We start from the raw sequence: 22,037 nt of genomic DNA on the forward strand, positions 1-22,037 counted from the left end.
TAAATAAAAATTTTACATCAATATATCTAATTTAATTTCACATTAAAAATAAAATATTTTAATTATATATATCCTAACATAATTTTTATCCAATTAAATATATTATTAATCATTATTACCTATGAGCTATTATGAATATAAGCTCGATTTCATGCATTGAGTTTAATCTATGTACATGTGAAGTAAAATGATACATTTATCTAATATTAGATATTAGATAATTTTATTATTTCAAAGAGAATATTCTTTTATTCAAATAAAATATCCTCTTAAATTAGCACAATCCAACTTAACTATAAAGAACAATGTGATACCAATAAGTATAAAACATTTTGCTGATATCAACGAAAATTCAAGCACATCGCTTGGCTTGAACAACACAGTTAAGCAGAGAAATTATTCTGTGCAGAGTCTGGATGAAAAGAATCATTCGGACTATGAGTGTATACATCATACAAAAATTTGATACACACTATATACAAATATATGCACTCACATATCTAAACAATTCTTCCCGTTCGAACTCCGCACAAAATAATTTTCCTGTTAAGCCTCACTAAAATGGAACACTAAACAATATGAAAAATTACCATAGTCTCAAGCGTCCACCCAAATATGGGCAAAAAGGTTGCCCTGATAATTATTTTGATAATCAGATAGGAAAAGCTTTGGAAACTGGTGGGATGTGAAATCCCCCAAGTACATAACTGCAGACCGATATGGCACATGATGGTATTGAAAATCTCCTAATAGTTTCAATATAAGAGTAACTCTTTTCCAACATCGATCCTTATACTTGAATCCTACATAATCAGGTGGGAAAAACAAGAGACAATGTAGCAAACACAAATGATGATAAGGCTTGTTTGAAAACTTAAATTTCGTTTGGGACGGCTTTCTTATTGCTTCATAAAGCAATTTTTTCGTACAAAATTTTATTTTTTTTATTAAGAAGTTGTAAGAAAACCGTCTCAAACGAAGCCTTAAGCTGATGAGAAAGCACCAACGTGCATTATATTGATAAATATTATAACGCGCCTGGATCAGGCAATTAGTGAAACACCAAGTGAAAAATCCTTCATCCTTGAAAATAACATCCACACAGAGAGAGAGAGAGATACTAACTTAAAATGACAAAAAATAATTCAGCACTATTAGTCTCTTGATCTAAAGATTTGCATAAAGGTTCAGGACTGTCAAGTTGATCTTAGTGGTGGTGAAACCAGAATCACTCCATCTCCTCTGACAAAAAGGAAAGGAATAGTACGCCTTGTGGTCTGGAGAGAAACACAAAAAGATTTAAAAAGGTGAGGTGCCTTCTTGCATTTTATTTGAGCAAATAAGCTCATCAGCTCATACTGCCAAAGGAAAAGTATTGATGAGGGGTTATAATAGACAGAATGAGAGGGAAAAAAAAAACATAGTAACTTTTTAATCACGTATTATACTCAAAACAGCTCATTTAGAAAACAATCCGCTTATGTCTAAATCATATAGACAATTCAATATGTTCGAGAGAAATATTAAGCACGATTCAAATAGTTTATGCATGTATGTATTTATAAGCTTCCATTTAGGTTTTGTTTGGGATGACTTTTTTATTGCTTCTTAAAGCAGCTTTTTAGTACAAAAATTAAAAAATTTATACTAAAAAGTAGCTTTAAGAAGCAGTAAAAAAGTCGTCCCAAACGAAACCTTAATATCATTAAAAAATATTATTGACATATTTCATCCCCTTAAACACTCTCATCTTAAGACAAATTATGATAAGTGACATCACAATATTAAATCTTTAATGATTTGTTTACAAGTAGTCAGACTATGATAACTACACATATCACGTATATTTGTGTGTTCGTCAATTGGTAATTAAATCGACTAAAAAATAACAAATAATCCATCACTCAATACAACAAATCCAAAAAATATTACATATGATGTACACACAATAGCACCAATTTAAATTTAGATATAACTTCTTATTTTGCAACTTTTGAAGGATTTTTTTAATATGCACCAGCCACCCCACCAAGTGATCTTTTCTTCTCTTTGTTGTAAATCAAAATATTATTAAAATATTAAGAGAAATTTTTTAATGAAAGGTCATAAAATATGATTCATGGTTCTCACAAAATACTTGGTACATTAATCAAACCAAAAGATATCAATAACCATGCATAGAAAAATCACTTTTAATTTTAAAAAAAATTCAATCATCATCCTCTTCCAATCTTAATAAATGGAAAACATTCCACAAGTTAATTTTTTAAAACATACAACAAAACTAGCCAACATATCCAATATATCAACTAATCTTGGTACAATAAATAGATAAAAGACCATTTTATTAAATGACCTATTATCTCCGCGCATCCTCTAAGTACCATCATTCTTAGGTGCGAGTAATGATAGAATCACATAAGAACTTAATTTCTCTGATAAAGATTTTTAAGCAATTCATCTTCTTATCCTCTTATGTACAACATGTTCAATTAGATCCATCCTAAACATCATTCCTAGGTGCAAGTAATGATAGAATCACACGAGCCCATTTTGTCTAATAAATCTTTTTAAGCAACTCAACTTCTCATCCTGTTAAGTGTAGCATGTTTAATTAGATTCATATTCGAAGTGTTACTACTTCATTATGGGCTGATATGGGATATACTTACAGAGCAGTACTTGCAATTTGATGAATATAAGGATTAACTGTATAATCAATTTAAGGATTATAATCAAGATAAAGATGACTTGTTCGACCATTATGCAAGATTTATAAATCTTGTAGCTAGACACTATTTATCTTTAGATTATTTTATTACAACTTTTATTTTACTAAAAGTCTTAAGTAAAAAAGTAGGAATGAATACAATTATAATTTACTACAAACCTTAGATGATGCATTAAACATAGCTTGGGATTGATGCATATTTGTTTATTCCTAACGAGAACATAGAAGCATCTTATATAAAACTATTGAAAATACATCAATATAAGAATCATGTACATGTATGGTTGAATTTGATTTAATTTAATAATTTTTATCAAGAATATTTGTAAGGATGTTTTAGATGCAAAAAATGCTTTGGATTTACAATATGAATTTACATCTAATGATTTTGAAAACTTATAAGAATTTGAAATCGATCAAATCCATAAAATTGAACATATTATTGATTAAACGTTAAGATTGGAATTTGAGAACAAAATCGAGCATGAGGTCAAGTTGAGCTTTAATTTCTAATGGAAACCGAACCTATGTATGCTTGTGAAGATTAACCAATCATAATTGAAGGAGTTAATAAATCAAATGAACAATCTAAAAATACAACTATAAAGAATTATCAATTGATGTCTTTTACATGATTGATGATCATTGTGATCGGTTTGTGGTTTAGAGACATACAATTTCATGGAATGAATCTTATGACAAGAGCTAAATTGTGTTAAACTTTAGAAAATTTGCTAATAACAAATATATTAAAAGAAAACTAAAAGTAAAGCTCCAACCATTTGGCCAAAATCCTAAAGGTGCATATTCATCATAAATAATTTTCTGACATTTAAGTTAGTTTTCTTTAAAAAGTTTGTTTGTCCATATAGGCATATCAAAATTATGTGATTTTATCAGCTTATAACAACAATAGCATTTCATTTCGTAGAATTTAGTTGTAGTCATTATTAATATTTCCTTCTTAGGAAACAAATTAGTATTTTAGCATTTTCTTACTTGCCTCGTTTCTTAATAGTCATTTTCATGATTTATTGGATGTGCATAAGGATGTCCAAAAAAACTAATTGTTTGCAATAATAATTACAAATTTTTTTACCAATATGAGCATGAGATATGTGGAATTTAAACCTGGTAATAATTTCACTGTGCATTTAGATCTAGAAAGTTTTCCATTAGGAAGCTTCAAGAAAGTGAATAAAAGGAAGACTCAACCACTTAAAATTTTGAAATATATTTGAACTAATGCGCAACATGATATAGTTTGGTTTAAATCCAAATTTCAAAGTGTCTAGTTTAACTTAATTTTCTTAGCCTACAGTTAACTCATTGGACTCCTCTCTAGCTTCACCTCTTGTGAGTTCACAATCCAATCCTTGACACTAATATACAGTTTGATCCTGATGCTGTTTTCGATGATGGGATTGTGCCTACCAATAACGATGGAATCCATCCAATGATACTTAGTGTATTGGAGCGATGGACCTATTTGTGATGCCTGATGAATTATTTTATAGGAAGCACAAAATTTGCATTGATTTGCTTGACGAGCATCAAATACTAAATTTCTCGGAGCTAATTTTTCAATCTTAGTAGATTATAGCTTGCCAAGATAGGTAGCACATATGTGCGGTTGTGCTATTACCACTTCTACCTCAGAATGCAACTTTCTACATAAGAAAAGCACAAGCTTACTACATCAAGCCATAAACCTTGATTAAAGAACTACAGTATCCCTTCAATCTGGTAACTAACAGGTTTTCCTGGTTCAGGAGATCAAAGGTCAAACACATAACTAATAAATTCATCATTTTATGCCTACTATGCAATTTACAAGCGTGGACAGATTCTCCATTATTGTTGTTAAGCTCAAAAAGAAAGAAAGTAGTAAACATCTGCAATATGGTTTCAACCACTAGCTCAAGGACATGAAGAGGACGCCACTAGCTCAACGACATGAAGAGGATGGGTGAGGCCTAATTTCTTTATTCTCTCCCCTGTAATCTTGACCTATCCACTAATTGCAAGGAAAAAAATCGGAGCCGGGCCAATCAACTTATTTCTACAAGTTTTTCTGACATCTGATTACAGTTCCCACACTCGTATAATCAATACTAATAACTAAGCAGCCTAATTGGACACGTCATTTTTTTGGGTCTATTCAACAAGGAGTGAGTGATCTAATATTTTCAAGTTGCATCTTTTTTTCTAGTCATGAGATCTTAGTTAATTCAAAGATGAAAAACAAATGGCATTTGTCACCAAGAAATTCTAGAACTTTCAGCATGTGCTATCTGATATGAAACACTTGAAGGTCTCAACTCTCAAGTAATTCCTATCAATCTTCAGAAAAACAGCGAACATCCTCCACAAATATCCACACAAAACCAAGAAAATAGTAGAAAATTTGTATTATTTAATGAAATAGAAACGGAAACTGGCAAATGCAGTTGATCCTCAATTCGAGAGGAGGACCGATCTCTCCCAAATCTCTAGACGCCGCTAGAGCCCAAAAGAAAACCTAAATCTAAGATATATCAAATTTCAGCCAAATTCAAGATGCCCTAACCCTAGGAAAACAAACTATTTAATGCATATAATTCAAAAGGAAATCTCTAAACAGTCCCTACATTCAATTTCCCTCCTAAACTTCCTCAAAAAACCTTCCAAAGATGTTCCGTTAGCTCCTACGGTCAGATCGGAGGAATTAGAGGCGGAAGATTTCCGCCTTTGTGTCGCACGGGCCGGTCCCGCAAGGCCGGCTAGACCGGTCTAACACTATCTTTCTTCTTACTGTTTGCAGATCATGTTAAAGCTATAAATCAAATCAGATCATTATATTATTGAGACAATCTTATCTGAGTACAAACTCCATGATCAAGGTTGTTGATTGGGTTGTCAATAATTGACCCGACCTGAACACGACCTGAAAATTTCAGGTTTAGGTTGACCCGAACCCGAATCGGGTCAGGTTCGGGTTTGGGATTTCGACCCGATTGTAAAATCGGGTCGGGTTCAGGTTGACCCGGAAACTCGAAATCAACCCGATTTTACCCGTTTTTAATTGATTTAGGAGTGTTTTAAAATATTATTATGAAATAAATAAATGTTAGTTTCCAAGAATAATAAACTATTTTTCCCAAACTGAATTAAGCTTGGTTTATTTTAAATTAATTGAAGTAAATCTTACGTTAATTAGATTTAGGTTTAAATCAATCGAATTAAATAAAAAATTTTTAGTAAAACATACCAAAAGCAGGTCGGGTTCGCCAGTTTTTAATTGATTTAGGAGTGTTTTAAAATATTATTATGAAATAAATAAATGTTATTTAATAATAATAAAAAACTATTTTTTCCAAATTGAATTAAGCTTTGTTTATTTTAAATTAATTTAAGTAAATCTTACCTTAATTAGATTTAGGTTTAAATAAATCGAATTAAATAAAAAAAATTTAGTAAAGCATACCCAAAGCGGGCCAGGTTCGGGTTGACCCGAACCGGAAGCGAGTCGGGTTTGGGTTGACCCGGACTTGAAGCAGGTCAACCCGGACCCGGACCTAAAGCGGGTCAGGTCTGAAAAACCAACCCGTTTGCAAAAACAAGTCGGGTTCGGGTCTGGTCGAACAGTGACAGGTCAGTTTCGGGTTGGACCCGAACCCGACCCGCCAACCTGAACCCTACCCGTGACCTGATTTTGACTGCCCTAGCTGTTGAGCTGATAAACTTCCAAAATTGCATTATAACAAGAACAAAATTACTTCATTCAAAATTTTAGCAGATAAACTATGATGTTGTCCATCACATAGAAGACACATATATTGAATGATGCCCTTTGAGACCTCAACCTTCCCTTCAGAGGACATAGGCAATAGACAAAATTATAGCAAAAACTGATATTTCCAACAAAGGGTCAAGTGCTGAAGAAAAATGCATGTATCAAGCATGGAACTACTTTAAACAGCAAAATAAGAAGCAAATGTGCAAATGGTCTTAAAGAAGAAATCAAACTAGGAAAGGGCTAAATATAAGCTTCAAATTAAACACAAAGCAAAATCTTCAAATGCATAGTTCTAATAAGTTTTATTAATTCTACAAAAGAGCCAAAATCAGAAACTATCCAAGATTTGAAGATGAGATAATGAAGCATAAAATTGATAGCTTACCCGAACAATCTCTTCATAAGTTTCATCATCAATCTCTACAGTAGTAATGATTTCCTCAACATCCCCAAGTATCATATTCAAATGTTGATCATAAGCCTGAAAATGCCCCAAAGAAAAGAAAAGCTCGTTACACATACAAAACATTCATGAATAATATGCCCTTCAGCAACAAGAATCACAATTCTCACTAACCAGCATATGCTAAGCATAACGGAGAAGTTAAATTAAGATCCAAAAGCGTGTAACCCAGAACACAATTCAAACATACAGAAATTTACATCACCCTCAGCAAACCCATAAAATTCCAGAATTGGGCAACAGTTATTGTTCTGAATGCGGACAATGGCTGAAAACATTTTTCCATGGCTCAACTTATGTGTCATCTAAATTAGGCATTATCTCAACCCTCCACCCGCTCTTGTTTTTATTTTCTCTCCCTTGACGGGCAATGGTTCAGTTCAAAACAAATTTTATGAATCCATATCTGCCAGAAAATGGGAATCCTGAAAAAGCAGGATTACATAAATCCGAATTTATCTAAGGGGAAATTTGATTGAAAATAGAAATCAAATTTCAAAAAATAATGAAATGTGTCAGATTTAATTATTTGGTTGAATCAAGCTATAATTTAATAAAGAAAATTGAACTTTACAATCCCCTGAAATTTAATTGTTACAATTTTCACACACAAACGAATGAAAATGCAACAATCACCTTTTAAAATATGCTTTCTATCCACAAGCAATCAAATGAACCCTAACCCTACTTAGATCAAAACTGCCCTTAAGAATGTACTAAAACTCCATAATCCATAAACACATTAAACAATGCTTGGCAGTATTTAAGGATTTAATGATTTTAATCCCTAATTATGAACATCCAAACAAACCCTAATAACAAAACCCTAAGCAGTTACAGCAGAGGCGCCGGCGCCTGGGAATTGATAAGCTACGACCGACAAATTACAACCAAAACAAAACTAAAAACTACAATAGATAATTGGCATGCATCTCGATAAAGCTTCAAAAGAAATAAATTCGGACTTCTTCGCTTTAAGCAGAATGGTCAAGGAAGAACCAAAGAGAGACTCACGTGAAGCTTTCCTCGGAGCTCTCTATCGGATCGAAGCTTTACGTAAATGCGTTCATCAAGGCTAAGCCTGATGAGGTCGAGAGGCTCTTTCACCGCGCTCTCCTCCTCCGTTGCCATTCTTTGCTCTTTGTCCCTCCCCCCTTTCTCGACTTAACTGCGCTCTTCTATGGATAGTTAACAGCAGTCTCACCTCCTCGAATGCTTAAAGCCTTAAATCCCAAGTGTGCTTAAACCGGTTCCAAGCGGGTCAGCTCCGCTTAGCGATGATATGGTTATTTAACGAATTTTTATTAGTTCCGATGTCCTGACTAGCGCTACGTTCAGATATCAGTAAAATAGTATCACGTGCTCTTACTCTTTATCATGCGGCCCGACGATCCGACCGAGACCGGACCCGGGATTGATATGTATTAACTGATTCGTGCAGACCAGGGTATTGTTAGGTATTGCTCGATATTGCTCAGCAATAACGAGAAATATCATTATGTCAAGACCAATACCGAGCAATACCCCGGTTTTGCTAGGTATTGGTCTTAATAGAGCGGTATTTCTCGTTATTGTCAAGCAATAACTAGCAATACCGAGCAATACCTAGCAATACCCGAACATAGCAATACCGGGTTCTGGTCCGGGTCGGGTCGTCCGGCCGCGCGGTAAAGAGTAAGAGCACGTGACGACATGTTATTGGCCTCCAGATGTAGAGCTACGTCCAGTGTCCGGATCTAATAATTGTTCCTATTTAACAAATAATAATTTACATATTTACCAACTAGTTTTATTTTTATGGACATAACATTCAATATAATAAAATAAAATTACCACCTCTTTCATTTATGACCATCCAGATATCGTTGGAGCCTGCTGAAGTCTTACAAGATAGTTATGCACGGAGTGCTATAGTCAATATAAATTTTTTTTTAATTATTATTCAAAATTTTGTTTATGAAATCATATTATCTAGTGATGATTAAAAGCGCAAAAGATTTTTTATTCTATTGTACAACAAAAAGCTATAATTTTTATTTTAATTAAGAAATATAACTTGTTAGACATTAGAAATAGAAAAGATTATAACTTGTCATAAATTATCGACAAATAAAGATCAAACATATAATGACTTTGAGGCCTTAGTGGCCTTAGCTCACATCATAATTTAGACTTCAATTGGGATGATTTTTTTACTATTTTTTAAAATTAGTTTTTAGTATAAAAATAAAAAATTTTGCACTAGAAAGCTTCTTTTATTTTTTAAAATAATTTTTAGTATAAAATTAATATTTTTTTAAAACCCCACAAAGCAAGTGGGCATAGATAGTTATTGTATAATATATTATCTTTGCAATTTTTTTAAATAAATATCTTATACCTTTTCAACGGTACAAAGTTGGAAAATTTTAATTACCCAAAATAAGGCTCGGATGCTTATCTTACTTTGCTGATATCATTACGCAACCTTACACATTATTTAATATATCCTCCATCGATTGTGCGAATCAATCAGTCTGAAGATGGAAGGGGAATTCAGCCGCGGGTTCATCGCCACGACGGCAGAAGCTTGTATTTTGTAATAATTATCACCATGATTGCGTGATTACAAAATTATTTTAATATGACACGTCAGTTTATTAACAGTAGAAATATTAAATACGATTTTATTTTTATTTTAAATAATAGAGCTCGCGCGTGCTGCCCCTCTGGTTGGTTGACACAAAGGAATTCCTCTGCCCCTAACATTCCAAAAAAAAAGTCAGATAATATTGAACATAAAATATAAACAAAATGATTGTACAGACAGTACACAGCTTACTTGTATTTGTTCATCTGGAGCTTGAGAAATTATTCTATAAGATCATTAAACGGTGTAGAGGTTAATCAGAACGCGTCACGTCAGTCGGTATCAAACAGCACACAGTAGTGGTACACAACAACAAAATGATGTGGCGTGTTCTGATTTGCCTCTGGATGCCGTTCGATGACTGTGCAGAATAATTTCATCAAGAGCTTTGACTAACAACAAAGAAATTTTGGATTCAAAATTTTTAATTTACGTATATGGTCGATTTGTGAGTTTGTGTTTAATTGACTTAGAAGTAAAAAAAAAAAAACTATACATATAGTAGACAATGAAATGAGCTTTGGACTTTATTTATTTACTTATTTTTAGTTGGGATTAGGGAGACGAGGGATTTTGGTCAAATTTCATGGGAGGAGAGAGCGCACAAAATAAAATATTAAGTATTTATGCAAAATACAGTCAATCTTGATCTATTATTTGAGGGCTTAGACTATTAATTAAAAATTCTGAGATTCAACACTTACATATGTGGGTGTGTGAATTTGCATTTTATTTACTCAAAAGATCTACAAAAATATTTATGTGAAATAACTTTATCATAAATTTGTATTTTGGACAATATCAACAATTTATTTTTCATTTTTTTGCATTTCAAAAGTTTTGATTGTGAATATGAAACTTTTTAAAATGAAATTTAATGGATTATGTTAATATAATATCAATTTTTTAAAAAATTAATATTTCTATAATAGTTTTTATAGAAATTTCTAGCTACTCTAAATTGGCAACAATGTTGTTGTAGCGTCCTAAAACATTTACGGTGGTATAGAGATATAGAGCTTAGCGTCCAAGTTTTGTATGAATATCCAACACATAAACAAATAAGAGAGATGAGGTGTAAGAGTCATAAGAGACACAGTTATGTGAAAATTCTAAAAAAAAAAAATCATGAGGCATGACCCAATTAAAATGATTATACCAGTATTCATTGTTGATTACAAATGAGGCCCTGAAACATTTACAGTGGTAGAGATATATAGAGTTTAACGTCCAAGTTTTGTATGAAGCTGATCCAACACATAAACAAATAAGAGAGATGAGGTGTAAGAGTCATAAGAGGTACAATTATGTGAAAATTCTAAAAAAAAAATCATGAGGCATGACCCAACTAAAATGATTATACCAGTATTCATTGTTGATTACAAATGAGGCCCTCCCTTGGGGGGAAGGCCTTGGCTCTATGTCGCAAATATACATCATATAAAGCACATTATATGGTAGAAATTTGAGAGTTGTTCACAAGAGAGTGTTGGCTTGCTTGTTTAGTTGTAGGATGATAGTTGGATGATGGTAGTTGGAGGGTTTGTAATTTGAGGGTGACAGAGGTTAGAGGGAGCATAGTCGGCTGGAGAAGGAGGTTGAAGGGACCGTAGTCTATGTGCGGTTGAGGTCGAAGGGATCGTAGTCGGCGAGCAACGATGGTTAGAGGGTTCATAGTCGGAGAGAGACGAAGGTTCGAGGGACCATAGTTGGAGGACGATGATAATCATAGGGATCATATTCGATGGGAGATGGAGGTCCGAGCTAGGGACCATAATCAGTGGGAAATAGAGGTTAGAGGGACCATAGTCGACAAGCGGTGGAGGTCGAAGGGACTGTAGTCGATGGGCGATGGTAGTTGGAGGGATCGTAGTCGACGGAAGTTCACCAACGATGGTACTTGGGTAGAACTCTGGGAAGTTTGAAGCCTCAGAGCTCTCTCTAATCTCTAGCCAAAATATCTTTTAATGATGAGAGCATAAGCCTATTTATATATATTTTTGTGAGTAGCATGCTCCGTAAATAGTAAGAAGACCCAAGACGTCTCATACTGATTCTCTCAATAATAAAGCATTTATAAAAAATTTAAGTGTCTTAATGATGTTAGAATGAAGCAATCTTAGGCTCATTGGAATCGTTTCATTGAGCCGTTCAAATTGACTATAAGCATGCCATATGTAGAGATCATTTTGTCATCCAATTAAAGCTTTTAACCTTTCAAATTGACCAATTTTGATGTCGTTGGGTTCATCTCCTTGATACATTTGATTTGTCTATATGTTTACTGAAATTGGAGTTCAGATGGTCCTGCATCTAATTTTGGAAATTGCCAACTAGAATATGCCTCAAGATTCGTGCTTGATCAAAGCAATTTTTGGTGACGTATTAGATGTATTTGGGTGAATTTTATTGTTTTACTTTTCATATTATTTTCACACTTTTATTTGATTACAACTTTTTCACTTCTTTTATTTGATTGTCTAACTTTGAGCACTTTAAAAGGTATGAAGACCTTAATTCTAAAATATATCTCAATTCTAAAATGAGTTGCATGTAAATATACCTCAATTTATACTTGAAATATATAAATATATCTCAATTCTCCTTCCCAGGGGCAGTATCATCTTCAATTTTGAGGGGGGCAAGTACAATAAAAATAACTAAATTAAAATATATATATATATATATATATAATAAAATTAGTAAAATAAGGATGGATAACGTAATTTTTTTAGGAGGAGAAAAATAATCTCTTTCTTTTGAGACGTGCATGGCAGAAAAATAGTTATTATGTGCTCATATGCATTTATATTTATGAATTAGCTATCCTACTGGCAAGAGATATCTATCTTAGTTTCCCTATATTTAATATTTTTTTTTTTTTTTTTTTACCATGATCGTTGATGGAGTTGGGCAGCTTTTTTGGTGAGATTAATGGTCATAGAAGTAGAATGATCTTTAGTTTAATGTTTAAAGAAAAATTTAAAGTTTATAGTGAAATGACGAGAGACATAAAGAAGCAAACATGTAAAACATATAATAATGTTTTGACCTTATTTGAAATTAACAACATTGTATTCTTGTTGTCCAATGTGTACTTGACACGTAGACATAGGATTTACAGTAATCTATATAAATTGTACTCCAGGCTGTTAATAAGACGGACAATATACTTCTCTATACATCTCGGTCTTCTTGAACCTGAGAACTTCTTCTTCACTCTCTTCATCTCATCTGATTCTACAGATGGTAGATGGTTAGCTTAAGATGTGAGCTTATGAGTTAGAGTTAATAGTAGAGCTGGTAAAGTTTAAGGGGATGTCGAGATATAGGGAAAAAGATTAGGTAATAATGTTCCCTAGTTTGGCTTGGGCCTGTGAGCCATATAGTAGTATTTGGAATGGTTTTATGATTATTATTGTTGATTTATTGATATTGGAATGTGACAATAAAGTGGTGAAAAAGATTTGAAGAGTTTGTAGCAAGTGTTTAAGATGAGTAATAAGTACCTTAAAATATATACAAATATTATTATCTAACTCACTATGATAAACAACTTGAAACCACCAAGTCAAATTTCTCCATCGAACTATTTTATTTATAAATGAAAAATAATAAAGAATTTTGGCCAATATTTATAGGCATTATAGGACTCTTGTGCAAATACTTCTGGATGGAAAACATGGAGAGAAAAAAAAGGAGGGAAAATGATGTTGATTGCCATTAATGAGGAAGAGTTCCAAACACATATTTTTAATGTTTAATCCATTCCAAATCATGTCCTGGCTAACCATAATTTTTTTTTGTGAAAAAAAAAAAATATATTAAAATATTTTAAATTATGGGCTCTTTATTGTCTCTTATAATTAAGCACTTTCTTTGATCTTTTTCTTCTACTTTAATCTTAGCTTTTGTAATTACACTTTTTAGCTTGATTGTCTTCATGCATATTATCTTTTATCACCAAAGTTTGATTGCAATTGACACAATCACTCAGCACCACCTTTAACATAACATTGGCCATATATTCTCTCCTTTATTTACCACTCAATGCAAGTCAATGATCAACATCAATAACTTTTGTCATGATCCCCCTTATGTTGTTTGTCGAATGACACTAACATCCCTACCTCCACCCTTGCACTTCATCGACATCAAATAGTTGTCAAGCAACAAGTCCACCAATATTTAACTCTCATCTCCTGCCTCATTGATTCACTAATGCTCACAGACTTGCAACATAAAAATGTCCACTATCCAATGCCACTTAATGCCTATAGTCCACCACCTTCCAACTCTCAATATTCACCAACATATAACTTCCAAAGCTAGTCATCAACCTTTACTGATAATTTTTCATAACATCAAAAGCTCAGCAACGACTATCACACAAACATATATTGTCAATTAATGTTAACTGATATTTTACTAGTTGTTTTCCTTATCATTGACCAATGTCTATCGATCGACATCCTGCTCCTAATGTTAACTAATATCACCTTTCGCTAACGTTGTTGAGCTACCCTAGTGTTGCTACTTTTGTGGGCTTTATTTAACTATTGTGTTCCAATTAGTGGATGAGGCACTCTCCTAAGATGCTTAGGAGAGTAAAGTTATGTCTGGTGGAGTTTAAAGTTTATTGAAATTAGGGTTGGAAAGAATTTAGTAGTTAGCCAACCTAATTCTAGCAAACAACCATGATCTAGAACCTTTGATTCAAACCCTTATAACTCCCTATCTAGAAGTCAAAATGATATGTAATAAAAACTAAACTGAAGGTTAAGATGTCTAGTTATGATTTGGGGAACTTGGTGATTTTTTATGAAGTTTTTATAAAGGTTCTTGAATTTTTCCCAAGGCTGGTATGAGAATATCCCTCTCTAGCTGTAGGCTGAATTTAATTTAATGCTTCAAGAGTATTAACTTTTTGTGAAAAAAAAAAGTATGAAGATCAAAGCTTAGGGTGCCTACTATGGATCTGAAGTTTTTGGTGATTTTTAGAGGAGTTTAATTCAATCAATTGAAAGTAAACCTATAACTAGTTTTGACCTAGTTTGATCGATTCTCACAAAATCCCTAAATAAATTAATTGGATTTTTACGAAATTCAATTTTATATTTTTTTAGAGTCGGGAATAGCACAAAGAACAAATGAAAAAAAAAAAATTATAGAAATTAAAGTAAAGACAAAATTCTACTACTCATCAAAATTCTACTACTCATCAAAGTCGTGGTCATGGAGATTATCATCAAAACCTTTCTAATCTTGCCAACAACCAAGCTCCAACTAATAAATTTTCCTCAAAATTTAGTCGCAAAACACATCAATTATTTTCATTCAACATCCAATCAAATATTTATATAGGTTGCACAAGACAAGTTTTAAATTAGAAAAGAAGAAGGAAAGGGGAAAGAGGTGGCCCACACTAGTAACCACCATAATTTATCTCCTTCCATATTTAATGGGCTTTTACACTCCTTAACTCCTTGGCTTGGCCAACCACTCCTACAATAATGAGGCACTTAATTAACTCAATTAAATGCCTTTTACTAGCCAATTAGCTCATGAAATCTAAAATACAAGTAATAAGTCTTTCACACATATAATTACAATAACACATGAATTTTTCACACACATAATTATAAAATATAAATAAAATTTTCTAGTTTATAATATTCAACTTGCTCTTGGTGACATCTCTAGTTGCTTTTTTTATATATATTGAGCCATGGTGGTGGGACCCTTTCTATATTCTTGATGCTACACTTCCATTCCTCATCAACCTCAATAACACATAAAACTAAAGGCTTATGGACTAATATCATACAAAATTTGCAATCATTCCACAATCAATTGATGCCTGCCAATGCCAACACTTGAAGTAGTTGTACTTAAGTATTTTGTATTTTAATAGAATTACTTAAATAAATTTGAAATAGCAAAAATGCCAAAAAAAAAAAAAAAATCATGTTGGTGGGTAATTTCGGGTTGACCCGAGGTCAAGTTCGGGTTCAGATTTTTAACCCATTTTCATAACTGAGTCGGGTTCAGGTCGGGTTAGCTAGCAACTAGTCAAGTTCTAGTTGGACCCAAACCCGACCTGAAGTTTCATTTTGACACCCCTATGATAGACATTTTCAACTTCTTGCTCAAATTAGTTGATCTAATTTGACTAAAAAAGACGATATCAATTTTTTCTATCGAAATTTTGCACTTAAAATATCTATTATCTAGATATGTATAACTTTATCTCTAGTTATATATATAGGAGTGTCAATTTTTGACACGACCCGAATCCAACCCGGAAAAATCCAGGTTCGGGTCAACCCAAATCCGAAACGGATCATGTTCGGGTTCAACAAATCAACCCGTTTTAAAAATCGGGTCGGGTTCAGGTTGACTCAGCAACCCGAAATTGACCCGAAAGTGACACGAAAGCTCATATTTGACCCGAAAACCCGAGATTGACCTGTTTTGACCCGATTTTGACCCGAAAATTAGCAATTTTAGGTCAACTTTGGGTCATTCGTGTCAGGTCAGGTTGACCCGGACCTGAATAGGGTCGGGTTCGGGTCTAGAAACCTGACCCATTTTTAAAAACGGGTCGGGTTCGGGTTGACCCGAACAGTGCCGGGTCAATTCCAGGTTCGACCCGAACCCGACCCGCTGACTCGAATTGACACCCCTATATATATATATATATATATATATATATATTTATCTAAGCAAAAATATAACTTTCAATCACTATCATTGTGATTTTTCTAGCACACATCATGCCTATAACAAAAACATTTATTAATGAATTTAAGAATCTCTGAATAGATACACTTAAAATGGTTATTTTTATTTTGCGTTCATAAATATATGTCTTAATAATTTTTTAGAACACACATCATATCTAAGCATATAAAAATAAATATTTTAGGGGTGAAGTTGTCTTTCTACTTTATATAGCCGCCGGGTAGTCATAGAAATGGGTTCGCTTTCTCGGTGTCATCGTTCATTGAACCGAACCGCTAAACTCTCCCTCCGTCGGTCGGAAAAGTCGGTACGCAAAACCAGTAGGTGGCAATTCAGAGAATCTCTCGTGTCGACCGCATTTCCGCCATGATTTCGTCCCCAAATCCTATTTTTCTTACCAGGTCTCTTCGCTGATGGTTAGGTTTTTCTTCTTCTACCCACATTTCGTTCTTGATAAGTCTTTTCCTGCTCTAATTTCTTTTAGTTCTTATTAATTTTTGGAATTTTGTTGGGAAATCGGAAATCATAAGGGATTCACATGGGTTTTTAACCTTGCCGGGAGATTTTGCTTCGATTTATTGTTGTTCTTAACCCTGCCGGCTTCGTGCTCTTTCTTCTTCTATGTAAGATTTTAGCTTCCAGGTCGATTTTGCTATTGTTGTTGGAATTCCGGGGATTAAGTCAGTATCAGTTTATGGAGATTGAATAAAAAAAAAACTATATTTGTTTCTTCTATCTTCTGTTAGTTCTTTGGAACAACTTACCTAATTATATTAGTCAATCTGCTAAGAATAAGGTGAGAAGAAAGCGGGATTTGGTTTGTTTATTTTGAAGCTTTTTTCTCATGGATGGGAATTTAGCTTCAGGTAATATGGTCCCTGGTGCTTCATATGGGGTAATAGATCTCCAAGGCTCCATGCACCTGCATCACCATCAAAACCCAAATGCACCCTTTCACCATCATTTGCAGCAGGCAAGCCATTGTCAGCGCCAGAGCTTAATGATGCATCCTCCTATGCATGAAGTTTTCCCAACACAAATAAATCATTTGAAGGACTGTGATCAGCAACTGGTTCATCCGATGATGGATTATGATAAGAAGGGAGAGTGCTGTAAGAACTCAGCTAGTGATGATGATGAGTTGAGCTTGAACACCGATGAGCGTGTTTTTTGCCAGAATGAAGCAGGAAAGGGGAAGAAGGGGTCTCCTTGGCACAGAATGAAGTGGACTGATTTAATGGTTAGGCTTTTGATTACTGCTGTTTCTTACTTAGGGGAAGATACCTTGTCTGACTGCAATAGCAGTGGGAGAAGAAAGGCCACCATAGTGCAGAAGAAAGGGAAGTGGAAGTTGATATCAAAGGTTTTGGCTGAAAGGGGATTCTATGTATCACCTCAACAGTGCGAGGACAAGTTCAATGATCTCAACAAGAGGTATAAGAGGCTTACTGATATTCTTGGTAGAGGAACTTCTTGCAAAGTTGTGGAAAATCCAGCTCTCTTGGATTTGATGAGCCATATTCCTGATAAGGCAAAGGATGATGTGAGGAAGATTTTGAGTTCGAAGCATCTTTTTTATGAGGAGATGTGCTCATACCACAATGGTAACAGGTTGAATTTGCCAGCTAATCCAGCTCTTCAACGCTCGCTGCAATTGGCTATTATGAGTAAAGATGATCATGACACAAAGAAGGCTGTTCATGAGGATCTTGATGAGGATGATCAAGGTGATTCAGAGGATGGGGAAGAGGATGCAGAGGATAACAGGATGTTACACAGGGATAGTGGCGGATCATGTTTCCACAAAAGATTGAAGCATGGAATGGATCATGAAGAAATGTCCTTTCCAAACTCTTTGGGTTCTCAGGATTTCAACAGAAGGAACGATTCTATTTCTGTTAGCACTGAAACTAGCCACGTGTTGCCCGAAGGTCCCAAGGCTGCTTTGGTGCAGATGGAGATGCTGAGGTCTCGCTCAATTCAGCTGGAAGAGCAGAGTCTGCATATCCAATCTCAGATACTGGAACTTGAGCAGCAGCGGCTTAAGTGGCAACGTTTTAGCAAGAAGAAGGACAAAGAATTGGATAAGATGAGGTTAAAGAATGAAAGGATAAAACTTGAAAATGAAAGATTAACATTAGATTTGAAGCAAAAACAGTTGGAGCGTGGAGTAAATTGAAATATCAAATCTGCTTATTTACTGGAGCTGCAATGTCTCAATCTACCGGTGGTTTTGAAAGCTTTTGTTAATGATAGGTACACCAAGAAAACTGTCTCCTTGTAGATTTTGTGTCTTGTTACAATTTAGTGGTACTTAGTACTGTCACATTGGACTTGCTTTAGAAGGTTTTGGTTATCGCAGGTTGTTATCAGCTAAATATTGAAGAAGATGAATTAGTTTTTATTCTAGCTTCATTTTCTTCTGGAAGGTACTGCATAGAAAAAGTTCTCTAATCTTTGATGCCTTTGGGATTGGATACTGTTACTGAGCATTTACAATTATAGATTTATTACTTGTGTCTGTGAAGGGTTTCTTTTGTTTCCACAACTACTACTATTCATTTCCCTTCTTTTCCATTTGACTTCTTTGGAAATAACAGAGACATAGAGGCTATATTGTGGCCAATGCCAATAGTTCTTACCTGACGAATTTGTATATTAGAAACTGAGGCTAGGAGTTTGGGCAACCGTCCTTGAACTTTTTTTTTTTTATAGCAGAAACTTTTGCTTTCTTAACCGTCCTTGAACTTATTGCTATATTTATTTATGTTTTGGTTTTCATTATTGCATTATTTTATAGTAAAGTTGGAAAGGATAAATTAAAGAATGATTATTTTAAAGAATAGTGATAGTAATATCTATTGAAGTTAATATATTGAAAAATAAATATAGATGGTTTGTCCTTTGTTCAATGAATGGATGATAGAATATGCACAAATAAGATGGTGTGATAAAGTTAATTTGAAGTACTAGGAAAAAACAAAGGTTAGATCAAAGGTATTATAGATAGTCAGCATGAAAAAAAAAAAGAGGGAGAGAATAAAATTGGCTTAATTTATTAATCAACATTCAAGCATGAAGGAATCTAGAACGGAAACTCATAAATCTGAGCATGAATTGTTGGGATAAGGTTAATGATGATGATAAACATACTTTTATGATTAAATATAATGTTTCTTTACCTCATTTTGTTTGTTGGGACACTTTTATGCTATTTATTTTATACTCTAATGTCTTCTTTTGTAGTTGCTTCTTGAGCATGTAAACTTGCACAGAAGTTAAAGACTTGATCTATTTCTACTGTTATATAGTCTACACTGTTGCTTTGAATAGTAGGCAACATCATACTTGAGGATCTTCTTCTATAGTTCTGCGTCTATATGAGTGTCTTTTTATATGAATCCGCAGCTTTTGCTCTTGAGCTTGCATTTATATGTTTATTTGTGATACTTTACCTGAACATTTTCTCCCAAACTTTTTATATGAAAATGCTACAAACAGGGACATGCTAATGTAACCACAACATGCATTTGTAAACACACATGCATGATGCAAGCACATCCACATACACCCCCATGTACAAGTAAAGCTGTGATGTATATGCTATAAACATATTACATAAAAGCAGAAATTATATGCATGCTAACACTTAAAAAAAATAATAATAAAAAGGCATGTTAAGACTTTGGATATGCACCACAAATTCATATACCAAGTTAAAATGTGATTCTAATAACATCTTTCACATTGCATCTTTACTGGTGCTCTAGGGTGATCTTGGTTAAAAAGGATATTTTGTTGAGTGGAGTCTGATCTCAGCAAGCAACTTCATTTGTTCAATTTTATTGCTCATAGTTTTATAAAAGGAAAATTTGCGGCAACTAGCTTTTCAGTCCTTTATGGTATGTAGCTTTATATAGATTCAAATCTTCAGTAGCTTTCAATGGTAAAGAAAGTAGTCCTATTCTTAACAAAATATAATGAAGTAAATATTGTGAACTCCTCTTTGAATTATGTTTGGTGGAGACTGGAATAGTTCTGAAGCAACTTATAGTTTGTATTGTTACCTTGAGTGTTGATACTAAATGATCATACTATGACCAATGCGTATGAAAGGACTGCAATGACGAACCGATCTAAGCAAGCTTCATTTGCTCAAGTATAATTGCTCATGTTTTTATACAAGGAAAATTATTTTGTGGAAACTAGCTGCTTACTCCTTTATGGTAACCTTGTATAGGTTCAATTCTTAACTTTCAGTGGTAACGAAAGCAGGCACATTCTTAACAAAATACAATTAATTGAAGTTAATACTATTAACTGATCTATGAAGCTAAGTAGATGTTCATTTGTTGTTTTCACAAGAGCAGAGATTTTCCTGCCAGCTTAGCTCAAGACAAATTTTTGCGCTAATGGACCGTACTGTGCTTAGTTTTGTCATTACTGATGTTAATACAATATTGATACTGACAAGTAGTAAGCATAGTACCGACCATTAGAGAAATCTATCTTTCAAGTAATATGGTACTATTAGTTGTGCTCTCTTTCTGCCCCTTTTAGTGATTATTTTGTTCTATTAGGTACGTTAGAAACAAAACTAAGAATCTGTTCATGTCCCCTACAATAACGAAATGAGTTGTGTTTAAAGTGTGTAAAGTAGCTCATTTTATCTTTCTTTTTTTCCAAGTTTTAATTTTAATTTTATATTTTTAACAACATCTATATTCTTTTCACAAAAAAATTATGGATTTTTTTGGTAAATTAAATTACCTCTAATTTTTTTATTGTTGTTAGTGTTTAGCCTCTACACATAAAGTGGATGTAAGGATGAAGTGCTGTAAAAAATAACCTGCTATTTAGTTTATTTGTATTTTAAGCCTCTTAACCTTAGTATTCTCATTCATCTGCAGTTAATTCTTCTGTATATTGATATTCACATATTCTAAACAATTGTATGTGAAAAAATTGCCTGCTAAGTTCTTATGATAGATGATTCTTTATTATTATTATTATTCAGGAATTTTTATTAGGGACACATTTAACAAAAAAAGATTTTATGATACAATATTTTAAGTTTCAATATTGTTGGCATATTATGTTACCGTTTAAAACTTTAGGATGTATTTAGGATAATTATTTTCGTAGTTTTATTTTATTGATGGTTGACATTTATCTGCTTGCTTACATTTTTTTTGTTATTTTTTTAAATTTATGTAGTGAGAAAGAATTTATATTAAATATATTAAAATATAATAACAGTAAGAAAGCTATTATTTGATTTTTTTTTTTTTTAAGGGAGAAATTCTGTACTATCTGAACATCTTTTAAAATTTATTATTATTATTTTTTTTTTGACAATTTCACAGCATGTTTACAACAATTCGTATGATCATAGGGACATTTGATCTGACTGAGTTGACCCGATCAGGAATTATGTGAAGTTGATTTGTCAATATCAAAGTGATCATTCTGATCTAGTCTTTGACAGTTCTATGGTGCACCTCCCAATTTGATTTATGACTTTTCTATCAATCCCAATCAAACTTAAATTGAGGGAATGTTTTTTAGCCTGGGTCAAGTTCATCTCAATTCAACTAATTAATAGAGGCCGATTTCATAGTCAATTAAATCTAATTATATTGGTGATTGAGTGTTTATCATATATGAGATTAATTAGAAGTTTCCCTCATTG

At 33.2% G+C, this 22,037-nt stretch overlaps 2 protein-coding genes across 3 annotated transcripts; one reads left to right on the top strand and one right to left on the bottom strand.

Annotated features, from left to right (window-relative positions):
* Nucleotides 1-1,016: 1,016 nt before the first annotated feature.
* On the bottom strand, nucleotides 1,017-8,185 carry LOC110102905 (sm-like protein LSM3A). The gene is made up of 3 exons (XM_020831421.2): nucleotides 7,987-8,185; nucleotides 6,895-6,990; nucleotides 1,017-1,277 (listed from the first exon to the last, which is right to left on the bottom strand). The coding sequence occupies exons 1-3, from the start codon at nucleotides 8,101-8,103 to the stop codon at nucleotides 1,197-1,199; spliced, it is 294 nt and encodes a 97-aa protein (XP_020687080.1). The 5' UTR covers nucleotides 8,104-8,185; the 3' UTR covers nucleotides 1,017-1,196.
* An 8,390-nt stretch (nucleotides 8,186-16,575) lies between these two features.
* LOC110102704 lies at nucleotides 16,576-18,866 on the top strand. 2 transcript variants are annotated; one of them, XM_028698616.1, is made up of 2 exons: nucleotides 16,576-16,746; nucleotides 17,212-18,866. In XM_028698616.1, the coding sequence occupies exon 2, from the start codon at nucleotides 17,217-17,219 to the stop codon at nucleotides 18,522-18,524; it is 1,308 nt and encodes a 435-aa protein (XP_028554449.1). In that variant the 5' UTR covers nucleotides 16,576-16,746; nucleotides 17,212-17,216; the 3' UTR covers nucleotides 18,525-18,866. The 2 variants fall into 2 exon arrangements, with proteins under 2 accessions (XP_028554449.1, XP_020686820.1); XM_020831161.2 differs by having other exon boundaries at nucleotides 16,577-16,761.
* The last annotated feature ends 3,171 nt before the right edge of the window (nucleotides 18,867-22,037 follow it).

This window comes from Dendrobium catenatum, unplaced genomic scaffold (assembly GCF_001605985.2).
Source record: "Dendrobium catenatum unplaced genomic scaffold, ASM160598v2 fragScaff_scaffold_1117, whole genome shotgun sequence".
Lineage (NCBI taxonomy): Eukaryota > Viridiplantae > Streptophyta > Magnoliopsida > Asparagales > Orchidaceae > Dendrobium > Dendrobium catenatum.

Bases quoted from the DNA above. Each gene is read 5' to 3' on its own strand.
- LOC110102704 (XM_028698616.1), top strand. From the start codon at position 17,217: ATGGTCCCTGGTGCTTCATATGGGGTAATAGATCTCCAAGGCTCCATG.
- LOC110102905 (XM_020831421.2), bottom strand. From the start codon at position 8,103: ATGGCAACGGAGGAGGAGAGCGCGGTGAAAGAGCCTCTCGACCTCATC. The intron at 6,991-7,986 runs GTGAGTCTCTCT...GGGCATTTTCAG, and splicing joins AGCTCCGAGGAAAGCTTCAC to GCTTATGATCAACATTTGAA. The intron at 1,278-6,894 runs GTAAGCTATCAA...GTTTCTCTCCAG, and splicing joins CTTATGAAGAGATTGTTCGG to ACCACAAGGCGTACTATTCC.